Below are 16,889 nucleotides of genomic sequence, written 5' to 3'. Positions count from 1 at the left end.
GAACTCGCACACCGAATCAGCGTATTCGTCAATGTTGTTATCTGACGCAATACGAAACATCTCCCAGTCCACGTGATGGAAGCAGTCTTGGAGTGTGGAGTCAGCTTGGTCGGACCAGCGTTGGACAGACCTCAGCGTGGGAGCCTCTTGTTTTAGTTTCTGTCTGTAGGCAGGGATCAACAAAATGGAGTCGTGGTCAGCTTTTCCGAAAGGGGGGCGGGGCAGGGCCTTATATGCGTCGCGGAAGTTAGAGTAACAATGATCCAAGGTCTTTCCACCCCTGGTTGCGCAATCGATATGCTGATAAAATTTAGGGAGTCTTGTTTTCAGATTAGCCTTGTTAAAATCCCCAGCTACAATGAATGCAGCCTCCGGATAAATCGTTTCCAGTTTGCAGAGAGTTAAATAAAGTTTGTTCAGAGCCATCGATGTGTCTGCTTGGGGGGGGATATATACGGCTGTGATTATAATCGAAGAGAATTCTCTTGGTAGATAATGCGGTCTACATTTGATTGTGAGGAATTCTAAATCAGGTGAACAGAAGGATTTGAGTTCCTGTATGTTTCTTTCATCACACCATGTCACGTTGGCCATGAGGCATACGCCCCCGCCCCTCTTCTTACCAGAAAGATGTTTGTTTCTGTCAGCGCTATGCGTGGAGAAACCCGTTGGCTGCACCGCTTCGGATAGAGTCTCTCCAGTGAGCCATGTTTCAGTGAAGCAAAGGACGTTACAGTCTCTGATGTCCCTCTGGAATGCTACCCTTGCTCGGATTTCATCAACCTTGTTGTTAAGAGACTGGACATTGGCAAGAAGAATGCTAGGGAGTGGTGCACGGTGTGCCCGTCTCCGGAGTCTGACCAGAAGACCGCCTCGTTTCCCTCTCTTTCGGAGTCGTTTTTTTGGGTCGCTGCATAGGATCCACTCCGTTGTCCTGTTTGTAAGGCAGAACACAGGATCCGCGTCGCGAAAAACATATTCTTGGTCGTACTGATGGTGAGTTGACGCTGATCTTATATTCAGTAGTTCTTCTCGACTGTATGTAATGAAACCTAAGATGACCTGGGGTACTAATGTAAGAAATAACACGTAAAAAAACAAAAAACTGCATAGTTTCCTAGGAACGCGAAGCGAGGCGGCCATCTCTGTCGGGGCCAAACAGGACCAAGACTGGCCTGCTGAGGAGTGACGGGCTCCATCCTAGCTGGAGGGGTGCTCTTATCTTATCTACCAACATAACTCCTCTTGCTCCACAATGAAATAGGGTGCAGGCCAGGCAGCAGGCTATTAGCCAGCCTGCCAGCTTAGTGGAGTCTGCCACTAGCACAGTCAGTGTAGTCAGCTCAGCTATCCCCATTGAGGCCGTGTCTGTGCCTCGACTTAGGTTGGGCAAAACTAAACATGGCGGTGTTCGCTTTAGCAATCTCACTAGGATAAAGACCTCCTCCATTCCTGCCATTATTGAAAGAGATCGTGATACCTCACATCTCAAAATAGGGCTACTTAATGTTAGATCCCTCACTTCAAAGGCAGTTATAGTCAATTAACTAATCACTGATCATAATCTTGATGTGATTGGCCTGACTGAAACATGGCTTAAGCCTGATCAATTTACTGTGTTAAATGAGGCCTCACCACCTGGTTACACTAGTGACCATATCCCCCGTGCATCCCGCAAAGGCAGAGGTGTTGCTAACATTTACGATAGCAAATTTCAATTAACATTTTTTTTTTTTAGTTTTCGTCTTTTGAGCTTCTAGTCAAATCAAATCAAATCAAATTTTATTTGTCACATACACATGGTTAGCAGATGTTAATGCGAGTGTAGCGAAATGCTTGTGCTTCTAGTTCCGACAATGCAGTAATAACAAGTAATCTAACTAACAATTCCAAAACTACTGTCTTGTACACAGTGTAAGGGGATAAAGAATATGTACATAAGGATATATGAATGAGTGATGGTACAGAGCAGCATAGGCAAGATACAGTAGATGGTATCGGGTACAGTATGTACAAATGAGATGAGTATGTAAACAAAGTGGCATAGTATAGTATAAAGTGGCTAGTGATACATGTATTACATAAGGATACCGTCGATGATATAGAGTACAGTATATACGTATGCATATGAGATGAATAATGTAGGGTAAGTAACATTTATATAAGGTAGCATTGTTTAAAGTGGCTAGTGATATATTTACATCATTTCCCATCAATTCCCATTATTAAAGTGGCTGGAGTTGAGTCAGTGTCAGTGTGTTGGCAGCAGCCCCTCAGTGTTAGTGGTGGCTGTTTAACAGTCTGATGGCCTTGAGATAGAAGCTGTTTTTCAGTCTCTCGGTCCCAGCTTTGATGCACCTGTACTGACCTCGCCTTTAGGATGATAGCGGGGTGAACAGGCAGTGGCTCAGGTGGTTGATGTCCTTGATGATCTTTATGGCCTTCCTGTGACATCGGGTGGTGTAGGTGTCCTGGAGGGCAGGTAGTTTGCCCCCGGTGATGCGTTGTGCAGACCTCACTACCTTCTGGAGAGCCTTACGGTTGAGGGCGGTGCAGTTTGAAATCTATGCAGATTTCTATCGGACCTTGTAGTCATAGCAGATAATATTCAAATTTTTGGTGACTTTAATATTCACATGGAAAAGTCCACAGACCCACTCCAAAAGGCTTTCAGAGCCATCATCGACTCAGTGGGTTTTGTCCAACATGTCTCTGGACCTACTCACTGTCACAGTCATACTCTGGACCTAGTTTTGTCCCATGGAATAAATGTTGTGGATCTTAATGTTTTTCCTCATAATCCTGGACTATCGGGCCACCATTTTATTACGTTTGCAATCGCAACAAATAACCTGCTCAGACCCCAACCAAGGAGCATCAAAAGTCGTGCTATAAATTCTCAGACAACACAAAGATTCCTTGATGCCCTTCCAGACTCCCTCTGCCTACCCAAGGACATCAGAGGACAAAAATCAGTTAACCACCTAACTGAGGAACTCAATTTAACCTTACGCAATAACCTAGATGCAGTTGCACCCCTAAAAACTAGAAACATTTGTCATAAGAAACTAGCTCCCTGGTATACAGAAAATACCCGAGCTCTGAAGCAAGCTTCCAGAAAATTGGAACGGAAATGGCGCCACACCAAACTGAAAGTCTTCTGACAAGCTTGGAAAGACAGTACCGTGCAGTATCGAAGAGCCCTCACTGCTGCTCGATCACCCTATTTTTCTTTTTTTTTGATACTGTCGCAAAGCTAACTAAAAAGCAGCATTCCCCAAGTGAGGATGGCTTTCACTTCAGCAGTAATAAATTCATGAACTTCTTTGAGGAAAATATCATGATTATTAGAAAGCAAATTACGGACTCCTCTTTAAACCTGCGTATTCCTTCAAAGCTCAGTTGTTCTGAGTCTGCACAACTCTGCCAGGACCTAGGATCAAGAGAGACACTCAAGTGTTTTAGTACTATATCTCTTGACACAATGATGAAAATAATCATGGCCTCTAAACCTTCAAGCTGCATACTGGACTCTATTCCAAATAAACTACTGAAGAGCTGCTTCCTGTGCTTGGCCCTCCTATGTTGAACATAATAAACGGCTCTCCATCCACCGCTGGATGTGTACCAAACTCACTAAAAGTGGCAGTAATAAAGCCTCTCTTGAAAAAGCCAAACCTTGACCCAGAAAATATAAAAAACGATCAGCCTATATCGATTTTTCCATTCCTCTCAAAAATGTTAGAAAAGGCTGTTGCACAGCAACTCACTGCCTTCCTGAAGACAAACAATGTATTTGAAATGCTTGAGTCTGGTTTTAGACCCCATCATAGCACTGAGACTGCACTTGTGAAGGTGGTAAATTAGTCTGGCCCAGGAGTGTGAAAGTGAACGGAAAGGCTCTGGAGCAACGAACCGCCCTTGCTCTCTCTGCCTGGCCGGTTCCCCTCTTCCCACTGGGATTCTCTGCCTCTAACCCTATTACAGGGGCTGAGTCACTGGCTTACTGGTGCTCTTTCATGCCGTCCCTAGGGGTGCGTCACTTGAGTGGGTTGAGTCACTGATGTGATCTTCCTGTCTGGGTTGGCGTCCCCCCTTGGGTTGTGCCGTGGCGGGGATCTTTGTGGGCTATACTCGGCCTTGCCTCAGGATGGTAAGTTGGTGGTTGAAGATATCCCTCTAGTGGTGTGGGGGCTGTGCTTTGGCGAAGTGGGTGGGGTTACATCCTTCCTGTTTGGCCCTGTCTGGGGGTATCATCGGATGGGGCCAAATTGTCTCCTGACCCCTCCTGTCTCAGCCTCCAGTATGTATGCTGCATTAGTTTATGTGTCGGGGGGCTAGGGTCAGTTTGTTATATCTGGAGTACTTCTCCTGTCTTCTCCGGTGTCCTGTGTGAATTTAAGTATGCTCTCTCGAATTCTCTCTTTCTGTCTCTCGGAGGACCTGAGCCGTAGGACCATGCCTCAGGACTACCTGGCATGATGACTCCTTGCTATCCCCAGTCCACCTGGCCGTGCTGCTGCTCCAGTTTCAACTGTTCTGCCTGCGGCTATGGAATACTGACCTGTTCACCGGACGTGCTACCTGTCCCAGACCTATTATTTGACCATGCTGGTCATTTATGAACATTTGAACATCTTGGCCATGTTCTGTTATAATCTCCACCCGGCACAGCCAGAAGAGGACTGGCCACCCCTCATAGCCTGGTTCCTCTCTAGGTTTCTTCCTAGGTTTTGGCCTTTCTAGGGAGTTTTTCCTAGCTACCGTGCATCTACACCTGCATTGCTTGCTGTTTGGGGTTTCTGTACAGCACTTTGAGATATCAGCTGATGTAAGAAGGGCTATATAAATACATTTGATTTGAGGGATGCGGTTGGAAAAATTTAACTGCTCTCAAATTCATAGGTAAAGCTATGGATGCAAGAACTGACCATCCACTTGGGCTCCAGAGTGGTGCAGTGGTCTAAGGCACAGCATCTCAGTGCAAGATGAGTCACTACAGTCTCTGGTTCGAATCCAGGCTGTATCACCTCCGGCCATGATTGGGAGTCTCATAGGGCAGTGCACAATTGGCCCAGCATTGTCTGGGTTTGGCTGGGATAGGTGTCACTGTAAATGTTATAAAAATTCTAGTTTTAACCATGTTTTGAGGCAAATAGTGTTTGTTTACAAATATTGGACAATTGTATATTTTGGGTTCTGATGGGGTTAGACAGTTGAACTAAGCTCATGAGGCAATTCTAAGTTATATTATTCAAGAATCAATGGGTACATATTAATTTATGAGAACAAAAATGTATGTAGAAACTGCAGATTGCCCCTTTAAAGGGAAATTTTGCAGTTACTTCATACATTTCTGGACTTATTTTTAATGGTTTGCACCCACTGATTCTTGGGAAACTCCGGTATCATCTTTCTTCGGTGGAGATTTCAGAGCTAAACGGTTCACTCAATATGGGTGAAAATACAAATTAAAGCTGACAGCCTGCACTTTAACCTCCAACCTTCATTGAAGGGAAGAGAGGCTATTATGCTTGGTTTTTAATCCATTTCAACCAAATGAAAAATAATTTAGTTATTAAAAGTTACCGGCATAAAAAGCACGTATCGTCTCTTGTTCCATGAGTATAAATGCAATCTGTGTCACGGCTGGATAAGTTGCACTTCCGCTCACAAAATCCATGCCATTACCAAGTGAGTTACAACTAAGACCTGCTTTTCATTGGTCTTAAATGTCTCGATATGCGCTGCATGAAAGTGTCACTTTTGCACGTTTTCAAGGACACACCTTAAATATTGCCACTCCTCCCACCTCAGAGCTAGTGAGCTGAGATTAGTCAGGTCAATTGCTGAACCTTGCGCATGTGTTGGAAAATGCCAGTGTCAGTTTTTACATACTGAAATTGCAAACTAACCTGTACTTGCCCTGCCATAATGCCAGCCGGAAATAGAGCCCCACATCTCCTATGATCAGTATCTTTCAAGCTGAGAGCAGACTTGTTTAGAAAGAAAAGTGTGTTAGCAACAATAGAGTAGAAAATAATAGAATGACTTTATTCCATCTACGTCACCTCAGTAAGGTAAATATTCAACTGTCCTTGTTCTAGTCTAGGTTGTTCTTGCCTAGGTACTGTCTCTCTAAAAACAGGTACTTACACAATCCTATTTCAAATGACAAATTAACAAAAGGTTAATGAGTGGTTAATTGTCCTCTTACCCAGTGGTGAAGTGGTGCCAAAAAAAATCCCAAACAGGAAGAAAAGGTGCCCTGTGTAATTAATTTAATGTGAAAGTGACATACACTCTAAATGACCTAAAATAATAGAATCCATATTGATCTTTCACAGTCAGGCCAAAACGTAGATGGAAAGAGACCTCATCACTGTATCCGAGCCTATCTCCATTTTGAAGTAGCCAATTTTCTTCCTCACGTTTGCACAAAGTTCTTTTCCCACAAATTGCATTTTGAATCATTTGCGCATAGGCCTAACACTGTGTGCACATTGCGAAAATGTGATGAAATAATAGTTTAGCAACATTGTAAGATAAACATTGACACAGTGTATACCTCCACTACACTACTTTGATATGCATCGTGGGGATTAAGAAGTGAGTATACTAATTGCCCACTGGCGTTCTGCCCACCTCCAGAACGCCACTGCTCTTACTCCAGGTCACTTCACATGATAGCTAAAGTATGGTCCCCTGTGTACATCTTCACATTTTTATTTATTTAACTAGGCAAGTCAGTTAAGAACAAATTCTTATTTACAATGACTGCCTACCCCGGCCAAATCCCAACCCGGACGACGCTCGGCCAATTGTGCGCCGCCGTATGGGCCTCCCAATCACGGCCGGTTGTGATAGAGCCTGGAATCAAACCAGGGTCTGTAGTGATGCCTCTAGCACTGAGATGCAGTGCTTTAGACCGCTGCGCCACTCGGGAGCCCTCTCTAGCCACACTGCTCCGATTTCTCCACATTGTGGACGCTCCTATGTCTGATAAGGCTACTCCGGAAGGAGAAGCTCTTGTAACATAGTTTGCACTTGAAGGGCCTCTCCTTGGTGTGAACGGTCTGGTGCTCCTTCACATAGTTTGCCTCAGCAAAGCACTTCCCACATGTGGAGCAGGAGTAAAGCTTGTCAGCGTCTGTCCTAACGCTCGGCCTCCCACGTTGTGACCCAATGACACCAGAGGAGGTAGAAGCAGGAGCGACCACCCTCAAGTGGTTAGTCTTTGAGCTCCCTCCTTGACCTCTAGCCATTGTTTGGGTGTTGTTGGGATTGTGTGCTGTGTTATAGGCTAGGTACCTCTTGTGGTGAACGTCCATCCTGACCTTGTCTGTATTAGTGGGGTAACCATGAGGTAACTGAGGAAGGCTAGACCCAGGTCCAGGCTTTCTATGAACCCAGTCACCAGGCATTAGAGGAGACTCTGAAGGAGAAGACAGATTTCCTGATAGACTACCACCAGGGGAGTCTCCCACCACTCTCTGTGAAGGCTGAAGCCCAGGAAGACCTGCTCTGTTCATCGTGGTGTTTGTATCATAGGAACAGGAGGGTCTATCTCTATCAGCCCCAGGCCCTGATTCATCCCTGCACTGAGACTGTGAAGAGAAGGGTCTGGGCTGCAGACTGGATCCCTGACTGGAGCCTCTATCTCTCTGATGACCACCACGACTGAGGTTGTTCAGTCCACTTGTCCACTGGTTGTGTTTTGTGTGGTGGTGGAGTCTCTGTCCCTCGTTGTTCGGTCCTTGTTCCGACTCTGGAAGGAAGAGTGATGGCCCCTGATCTATGGTTCTGATCCGGGGCCATGGTTTGTGACCAGCCACCTCAGAGGTCCAGTATTTCCAGCCAGCAACACCGGATATCAGCAGGTCCTCATGGACTGCAGACTTTAAACACAAATTGAACAGAAAAGTATAACGTTTTACATAAACTTTGCGGTACACACAAAAATATGACATTATAAAATGTTTACCACAGTCTAGCCCATATCAAACACTGGGATTCAAGTACCTAACAATTTTTATTTATTTTTATTTTACCTTTATTTTACTAGGCAAGTCAGTTAAGAACAAATTCTTATTTTCAATGACGGCCTAGGAACAGTGGGTTAACTGCCTGTTCAGGGGCAGAACGACAGATTTGTACCTTGTCAGCTCGGGGATTTGAACTTGCAACTTTGGAGCCATTGGAGTGTATTATAAATACATAAATATAAATAATGTCCATATGTGTTGATTAAAAAAAAATTATAATGTTTTGTTCCACTGAGATAAGGGAAACTCAGTCGCTGCAATTATTTAAAAAATTGTCTATCAATTTTGTAATTCAGTTCAACTAAATAAATGGTCATACAGTTAAATCTAGAACCTTCACTTTGATAGAATACATTTTTAAATATTTTGAGGGAAAAATGTAATAAGACACTTGGTATTTCACTATAAACAACAGCATCAAACAGGACAAGGTTCTCACTTTTCATCAGTGAAGCATTTTTACAGACACCATCACACCAACCATCACCATATCATCTACTCTGCCTCATCATACACATTATTTCCTCACTTCCCTACTACCTACAAAACCAACAGAATTCATTACAAACTAATACTATATTACATGGGCCGTGTGCATTTTCTGCTGGTGTATCCTGAGATAGCTCCTCTCTGAGAACCTCTTCCTGCAGTGTGTACAGGCGAACGGCCTCTCTCCCTTGTGGACCTTCAGGTGGATCTTCAGATGGTGCTGGTGGGAGAACCTCTTCTCACAGTGGGGGCAGCTGTAGGATTTCTCCCCTGTGTGGACCCTCTGGTGCCTCTTCAGGTTGGATGTGTCTGGTAAACTGGCCTGGCACAGGTGGCAGCCGAATGGTTTCTCCCCCTTGTCCATCCTCTGGTGGATCTCCACCTGCTTGGGGAAACTGAAGGCTTTCCCACAGAACGAACACAGGATGCGCTTCTCCTTGCCACTATATTTTCTGATAGCACTACTACTGTAATTTGTCAATGGGCTTGTCTGAGGTCTGGTTTAACATTAGGAGAGTGTGAGGAGGATGAAGGCCAGGGAGTGTCTGTGTTGTTGCATGGTCCATGTTCCAGTTGATAGATCCATGTTCCAGTTGATAGTAGATCCTATAGAAGGCAGGCTGAAGGCAGCACCTGTTAGGGGGTTAACCTGAGGCACCATCAGTCTCTCTGAATCACAACTATAGGAGCAGGATTGAGCATCGCTAGCCCAGTCTGTGTCTGTTCTCTTCCGCTGCATATGGACACCTCCCTGTCTCTGCAGACCAAATCTACACCTCGCCCTGTTCTCAGCTAATCTGTTGTCATGGAGACTAAGTTTGGTTGTTGTTTTGTGTTCGTCAGTCTGTTTCTGGTTGTGGTTAACAGTGTTGTTCACCAGCCCAGAGTTGAGGACGCTGTCCCATCCACTGACCTCCACTATGTTGCCTTTGGTGCCGGCTTGCTCGGTGATGTTGTCCCCTGGGCCCTTGGCTGCACTCGTATGGTAATCCAATATGGCCGCCCAGTCGCCTCTGTTATCCTCCAGCCAACCACCTCCAGGAAGAGTTTAGAAAATAGACTTTACAAACATGGCAGAGAACTCTACATTTAGATTTTTTTTGTCATCAATAATAGCCAGGTGCATCACTATTCCCATTGTAGATCTATTACTGTATGTAGGTTATATGTATTTCTCCCTTACCTTGCTCCCCCATCTTTAGTCCACTCAGCAGGTCAGTGCTCTCTGGTCTGTCTTCTATTGTGTCCTCTTTGACCAGCAGCAGATCAGGCTTCCCATCATCCATGTCTACTGACTGTAAGAGATACAGAGTGAGAGGATGTTGGATCAAGAAATCTGATATGAATACCCTGCTATGGAGCATCTTCTGATTGGACAATGAGTAATTAATCAAGAACTGGCCCTTATCCATACCTCAGTGAGACTGTGTGTGGTCCTGTGCTGCTCAGCTGGTTCCTCTGTGGGTTCAGGAGGAGGTGTAGTCTGGTTGTCCTCCATGACCATGGTCCCCTCAGGGTTCCCCAGACCCTCCTCCTCCTTCACCAGCAGCACCTCTGGACCCTCCTCCTCCTGGAAGAGACAGGTGCTACAGATTACACAGACATACACTCCCTCAGGTACGTACACAGATAAACACAATTTCAACATGGAGTGTTTACCCATCCCCACTATGTTTGAGTCCTATACTGTAGTTACAGAATGATTTCATTGTTGTTAAGCCCATCATGGTGGACATAAATGTGTTGTGGGTAAATATGAGTCAGCTATAAGTCAAAAGTCAGACAAACCTGACTAAACTATTTTGATGTACAGTAGGTGTTAGTTATATGGGTATTTGTAGCTATATTTAGTAAGTGTATATTGGTTATGAAGCGCAGGTGTATGCAGAATAGGGTGAGATCAGATTTACTAAAGAGAGTCAATGAAAGTCTTATAATGAAAAGTCCCATTTTGTGTTTATTAAACATAAACAAGTCTGAAATATACCATATGAAAACCACACATACGTCTCTAAAAAAATTCTGCATTCATTTTCTCATTAAAAGTGTCTTGGGAAAAAAATAGTAATTGAATGGAATACAGTACAAACAAAATATGTAGCAGACTTTGTAGAAACCTCCTTCCATCAGCAAGGGCATTGAAGATGAAACGTGGCTGGGTCTTTCAGCATGACAATGATCCCAAACACACCGCCCGGGCAACGAAGGAGTGGCTTTGTAAGAAGCATTTCAAGGTCCTGGAGTGGCCTAGCCAGTCTCCAGATCTCAACCCCATAGAAAATCTTTGGAGGGAGTTGAAAGTCCGTGTTGTTTTTCTCATTTTGTCTGTCATAGTTGAAGTGTACCTATGATGAAAATTACAGGCCTCATCTTTTTAAGTGGGAGAACTTGCACAATTGGTGGCTGACTAAACACTTTTTTGCCCCACTGTATATGCATTATACAGTGCCTTGCGAAAGTATTCGGCCCCCTTGAACTTTGCGACCTTTTGCCACATTTCAGGCTTCAAACATAAAGATATAAAACTGTATTTTTTTGTGAAGAATCAACAACAAGTGGGACACAATCATGAAGTGGAACGACATTTATTGGATATTTCAAACTTTTTTAATAAATCAAAAACTGAAAAATTGGGCGTGCAAAATTATTCAGCCCCTTTACTTTCAGTGCAGCAAACTCTCTCCAGAAGTTCAGTGAGGATCTCTGAATGATCCAATGTTGACCTAAATGACTAATGATGATAAATACAATCCACCTGTGTGTAATCAAGTCTCCGTATAAATGCACCTGCACTGTGATAGTCTCAGAGGTCCGTTAAAAGCGCAGAGAGCATCATGAAGAACAAGGAACACACCAGGCAGGTCCGAGATACTGTTGTGAAGAAGTTTAAAGCCGGATTTGGATACAAAAAGATTTCCCAAGCTTTAAACATCCCAAGGAGCACTGTGCAAGCGATAATATTGAAATGGAAGGAGTATCAGACCACTGCAAATCTACCAAGACCTGGCCGTCCAGGAGAAGGAGAAGACTGATCAGAGATGCAGCCAAGAGGCCCATGATCACTCTGGATGAACTGCAGAGATCTACAGCTGAGGTGGGAGACTCTGTCCATAGGACAACAATCAGTCGTGTATTGCACAAATCTGGCCTTTATGGAAGAGTGGCAAGAAGAAAGCCATTTCTTAAAGATATCCATAAAAAGTGTTGTTTAAAGTTTGCCACAAGCCACCTGGGAGACACACCAAACATGTGGAAGAAGGTGCTCTGGTCAGATGAAACCAAAATTGAACTTTTTGGCAACAATGCAAAACGTTATGTTTGGCGTAAAAGCAACACAGCTGAACACACCATCCCCACTGTCAAACATGGTGGTGGCAGCATCATGGTTTGGGCCTGCTTTTCTTCAGCAGGGACAGGGAAGATGGTTAAAATTAATGGGAAGATGGATGGAGCCAAATACAGGACCATTCTGGAAGAAAACCTGATGGAGTCTGCAAAAGACCTGAGACTGGGACGGAGATTTGTCTTCCAACAAGACAATGATCCAAAACATAAAGCAAAATCTACAATGGAATGGTTCAAAAATAAACATATCCAGGTGTTAGAATGGCCAAGTCAAAGTCCAGACCTGAATCCAATCGAGAATCTGTGGAAAGAACTGAAAACTGCTGTTCACAAATGCTCTCCATCCAACCTCACTGAGCTCGAGCTGTTTTGCAAGGAGGAATGGGAAAAAATGTCAGTCTCTCGATGTACAAAACTGATAGAGACATACCCCAAGCGACTTACAGCTGTAATCGCAGAAAAAGGTGGCGCTACAAAGTATTAACTTAAGGGGGCTGAATAATTTTGCACGCCCAATTTTTCAGTTTTTGATTTGTTAAAAAAGTTTGAAATATCCAATAAATGTCGTTCCACTTCATGATTGTGTCCCACTTGTTGTTGATTCTTCACAAAAAAATACAGTTTTATATCTTTATGTTTGAAGCCTGAAATGTGGCAAAAGGTTGCAAAGTTCAAGGGGGCCGAATACTTTCGCAAGGCACTGTATATCACACAATGTTTGGATGCAATATTCTACTGAGGAATATTCAACACTGAAATCTGTAACTCTCGTTATACCAAATGAATCCGTGGGTCTTTTCTGCTGACAACAAATTAATCTTTGTCTTTAATGCAGGGTTTCATCTAAACATCAGAAGCTATCGAGTGGAATGGTTACTTTTCATGTTATAGAGTGGAATGTTTTTTCTGCTGGTGTATCCTGAGGTAGCTCCTCTCTGAGAACCGCTTCCCGCAGTGCGTACAGGCAAACGGCCTTTCTCCCGTGTGGACCTTCAGGTGCGTCTTCAGCTGGTGCTGGCGAGAGAACCTCTTCTCACACTGGGGGCAGCTGTAGGGTTTCTCCCCTGTGTGGACCCTCTGGTGCCTCTTCAGGCTGCAGGCCTGGGCGAAGCACATGTGACACTGGGGACAACTGAACGGTTTCTCCCCTGTGTGGACCCTCCGGTGGATCTCCACCTTCTGGGGGCAGCTGAAGCCTTTGTTACAGAACATGCAGAGGAACCTCTTCTCTTTACTATTGCCTGATGTGGCTAACCCTCCCTGAACCTGGGCTCTAGTCGTGTCGTTTGAGTTCAATACCTGATCGAAAAGGACGAGGCTATGTGAATCGGAAGGCCCCATCGAAGTGGACTCTGGGTCGCGATCCTTGAACGTGTGTAAAAGGGAGTGGGTGGCAACATTTAGATTTGTCTGTAAGTTTCCCCTGTAATCAAATAAATCTCTGCCCTGTGAGTTTTCGTCCCCTAGGTGACTATCTGCATTCCATGTAGGAGGAACGTCACCCTCCACTTTCACAGTCACTTCATCTACAATCAGACCCTCCCCTTTCTTATCTAGGCACCCTTCAGAGTACACACTACTACTGTACCGGTTCCAGTCCCCTCTAGACAGATCAGTCTGTGTCTCTAAACCCAAGGATATGTTGATAGGGTCCATCTCTGTGGCGTAAGAACAAGATGGATCATCACCGCCAGTGTCGAATGCGTCACCATCACCATCCCCACAGGAATGAACCGTACCCTGGTGAAATACCGGTAAATACTCTGAGCTGGCAGTAGGATGACAGCACAGTCTCCCAAACCCGCGTCTCTCTGGGTTTGATCTGTGGTCAGCTCCTGTGTGTACAGTTAAAGTCTTCGTGTGTGACTCTGACTTGAGGATGGCGTTCGGCATTCCACTGACCTCCGTGATGAGGCATTGTGTCCTGGACTGCACCGGGGTGGTGGTGGGGTCCTCATTGGCTACAGGGGGCGTTCCAGACTGGATGTCTCTGTTATGCAGTGGGTCCTCCACTCCTTCAAACCTCTCCAGCTTGACCCCAGGACCTGCAGCCTCTTTATCTGCAGACTGACACAATAAGAGGGGTTATTAACAGTACTTCGTAGGGAAGTCTCACAAGTTCCCCTATGACAGGTAAATGAGGATGTACTGTACATATCAGCAAGTGAATAACTGAGGGGAGCCCTACTGAAATAAACAGGCACATTTGATTTACAAAGTAACTCATTCTTTATGCACCACTAACCTCGATCCCAATAAAGTACTGGGTTGAGGTTACACTCCCCTCATCAACAGTGATCGTTTGGTCATCTTTCCATGTATTGTGTCCCGCTGGCTTCACAAAGCTCCTGTGGCCTCCAGTGAGATGTCCTTCACCTGAAAGTGGGGGAAAAGTGGTGGTTAGGTTAGATACTGTAAATGCTCAAGGCTACATTGTATAGTCGTGGCCAAAAGTTTTCATTTTCAAAGTTTGCTGCTTCAGTGTCTTTAGATATTTTTGTCAGATGTTACTATGGAATACTGAAGTATAATTACAAGCATTTCATAAGTGTCAAAGGCTTTTATTGACAATTACATGAAGTTGATGCAAAGAGTCAATATTTGCAGTGTTGACCCTTCTTTTTCAAGACCTCTGCAATCCGCCCTGGCATACTGTCAATTAACTTCTGGGCCACATCCTGACTGATGGTAGCCCATTCTTGCATAATCAATGCTTGGAGTTTGTCAGAATTTGTGGGGTTTTGTTTGTCTACCCGCCTCTTGAGGATTGACCACAAGTTCTCAATGGGATTAAGGTCTGGGGAGTTTCCTGGCCATGGACCCAAAATATCGATGTTTTGTTCCCCGAGCCACTTAGTTATCACTTTGCCTTATGGCAAGGTGCTCCATCATGCTGGAAAATGAATTGTTCGTCACCAAACTGTTCCTGGATGGTTGGGAGAAGTTGCTCTTGGAGGATGTGTTGGTACTAAGCTTTTTTTCCGGACACCCCAAACAATTGGAAAGGGGATTCAGAGAAAATTACTTTACTCCAGTCCTCAGCAGTCCAATCCCTGTACCTTTTGCTAAATATCAGTCTGTCCCTGATGTTTTTCCTGGAGAAAAGTGGCTTCTTTGCTGCCCTTCTTGACACCAGGTCATCCTCCAAAAGTCTTTGCCTCACTGTGCGTGCAGATGCACGCACACCTGCCTGCAGCCATTCCTGAGCAAGCTCTGTACTGGTGGTGACCCGATCCTGCAGCTGAATCAACTTTAGGAGACAGTCCTGGCGCTTGCTGGACTTTCTTGGGCGCCCTGAAGCCTTCTTCACAACAATTGAACCGCTCTACTTGAAGATCCGATAAATGATTGATTTAGGTGCAATCTTACTGGCAGTAATATCCTTGCCTGTGAAGCCCTTTTTCTGCAAAGCAATGATGACAGCACGTGTTTCCTTGCAGGTAACCATGGTTGACAGAGGAAGAACAATGATTCCAAGCACCACCCTCCTTTTGATGCTTCCAGACTGTTATTTTAACTCAGTCAGCATGACAGAGTGATCTCCAACCTTATCCTTGTCAACACTCACACCTGTGTCAACGAGAGAATCACTGACATGATGTCAGCTGGTCCTTTTGTGGCAGGGCTGAAATGCAGTGGAAATGTTTTTTGGGGATTCAGTTTATTTGCATGGCAAAGAGGGACTTTTTTTTTAGGGACAATTAATTGCAATTCATCTGATCACTCTTCATGACATTCTGGAGTATATGCAAATTGCCATCAGACAAACTGAGACAGCAGACTGAACATTTATATTTGTGTCATTCTCAAAACTTGTTTTATTGTCACTGTCAACAATTGGCAAGGATGTAAGGTAACACGTCTCATAAATAAATAGTATATCAATAAGTTATCAATTATTATGATGTTCCATGCATCATATTGTTTTCATTGATTAAATACTAAGAAATGCAGTAAAACAATAATCTGGTTATAATATGATTGTGTCTTTGCACATTATAGCTAAATAATTTGGGGAACTATCCCCCCAGAAATCCTAGACCCAATTATGGGTGCAGAGGGGAAAGGGGGACGGGCCGCAAAGTCTCGGCCTGCTGCTAAATGTACTGTACCTCTTGCCATTCCTCTGTATCGATCGAGGATCTTGACACTACTGGGACGACTGGCGAGGCCGCGCTCTCGCGTTGTCCTCTCTGCGCGCTCCCGTGCCACTTTCATTTCCAGTAGTTTCCTCCGCAATCCCCTGTTTTCTTTCTGGCTTTGAGTTATTTCCAAACGAAACACTGCATAGTCGTCGTCTACGAGTTTACAGATCTCTGCCACGGCTGCATTCGCTAGCACCTCCATGATGGAGGCTATTTGAGTGTGAAAAACCATACAGCTAGACATTGTTAGCTAACGTTAGCAGCTAACTAGCGTTACCTAGATAACATGTATCAACCTGTCTCCAACGCGAATTAAACACTACATGGGGTAAATATGTGACGCTGTGCAGTTAAATTAGTCATCTTTTGAGTTCCAGGGTGTTAATAAAGGTTTCAGTAACAACAATAAAAACGCAAACTTGGAAATTCTTCTTGGTCACGTCTTTGTGTGATTTTCCGGCAGACGAGACGCTGTGTTGCGTATTGCTGCCTGTCACAGGTCGGAGTGTGAATTACACTTTTGCAACAAAAAGAGGTGTTAAAAAGGGAAGTGAAAAGTAAATCGCACCACCATCTAACCCTACACATATACACCACTATACCCCAAAAACCAACCACCCCTATCCCCACCAGATCCTACTCCAGGAGAACAGTCTGGGTGGAACATATTCTCTTTAAAGTGGCCCTGTGGACAGATACTCCAATCTCCGCTGTGGAGCTTTGCTGCTCCTTCAGAGTTACATTTGGTGTCTCTCTGATTAATGCCATCCTTGCCTGGTCTGTAAGTTTTGGTGGGCGACCCTCTCTTGGCAGGTTTGTCATGGTGCCATATTCTTTCAATTCTTTTATAATGATTTATAGGTTC

The 16,889-nt window shown here is 44.5% G+C and overlaps 2 protein-coding genes across 4 annotated transcripts in view; both read right to left on the bottom strand.

The window, feature by feature from the left end:
- Positions 1 to 16,889, bottom strand: part of LOC110534616 (oocyte zinc finger protein XlCOF7.1-like) — a 1,104,347-nt gene that overhangs the window by 815,837 nt on the left and 271,621 nt on the right. The window lies entirely within an intron of this gene.
- On the bottom strand, positions 6,281 to 16,530 carry LOC110534690. Its single transcript, XM_021619620.2, has 7 exons — positions 15,992 to 16,530; positions 14,125 to 14,255; positions 13,782 to 13,946; positions 9,949 to 10,104; positions 9,718 to 9,829; positions 9,448 to 9,569; positions 6,281 to 7,898 (listed from the first exon to the last, which is right to left on the bottom strand). Exons 1-7 carry the CDS (start codon positions 16,266 to 16,268, stop codon positions 6,954 to 6,956), a joined length of 1,908 nt encoding a protein of 635 aa, XP_021475295.2. The 5' UTR covers positions 16,269 to 16,530; the 3' UTR covers positions 6,281 to 6,953.

Source organism: Oncorhynchus mykiss, chromosome 10 (genome assembly GCF_013265735.2).
Source record: "Oncorhynchus mykiss isolate Arlee chromosome 10, USDA_OmykA_1.1, whole genome shotgun sequence".
NCBI classification, from domain to species: domain Eukaryota; kingdom Metazoa; phylum Chordata; class Actinopteri; order Salmoniformes; family Salmonidae; genus Oncorhynchus; species Oncorhynchus mykiss.
Note: the sequence above shows the minus strand (reverse complement) of the source record. Positions and strands in the feature narration are given on the sequence as shown.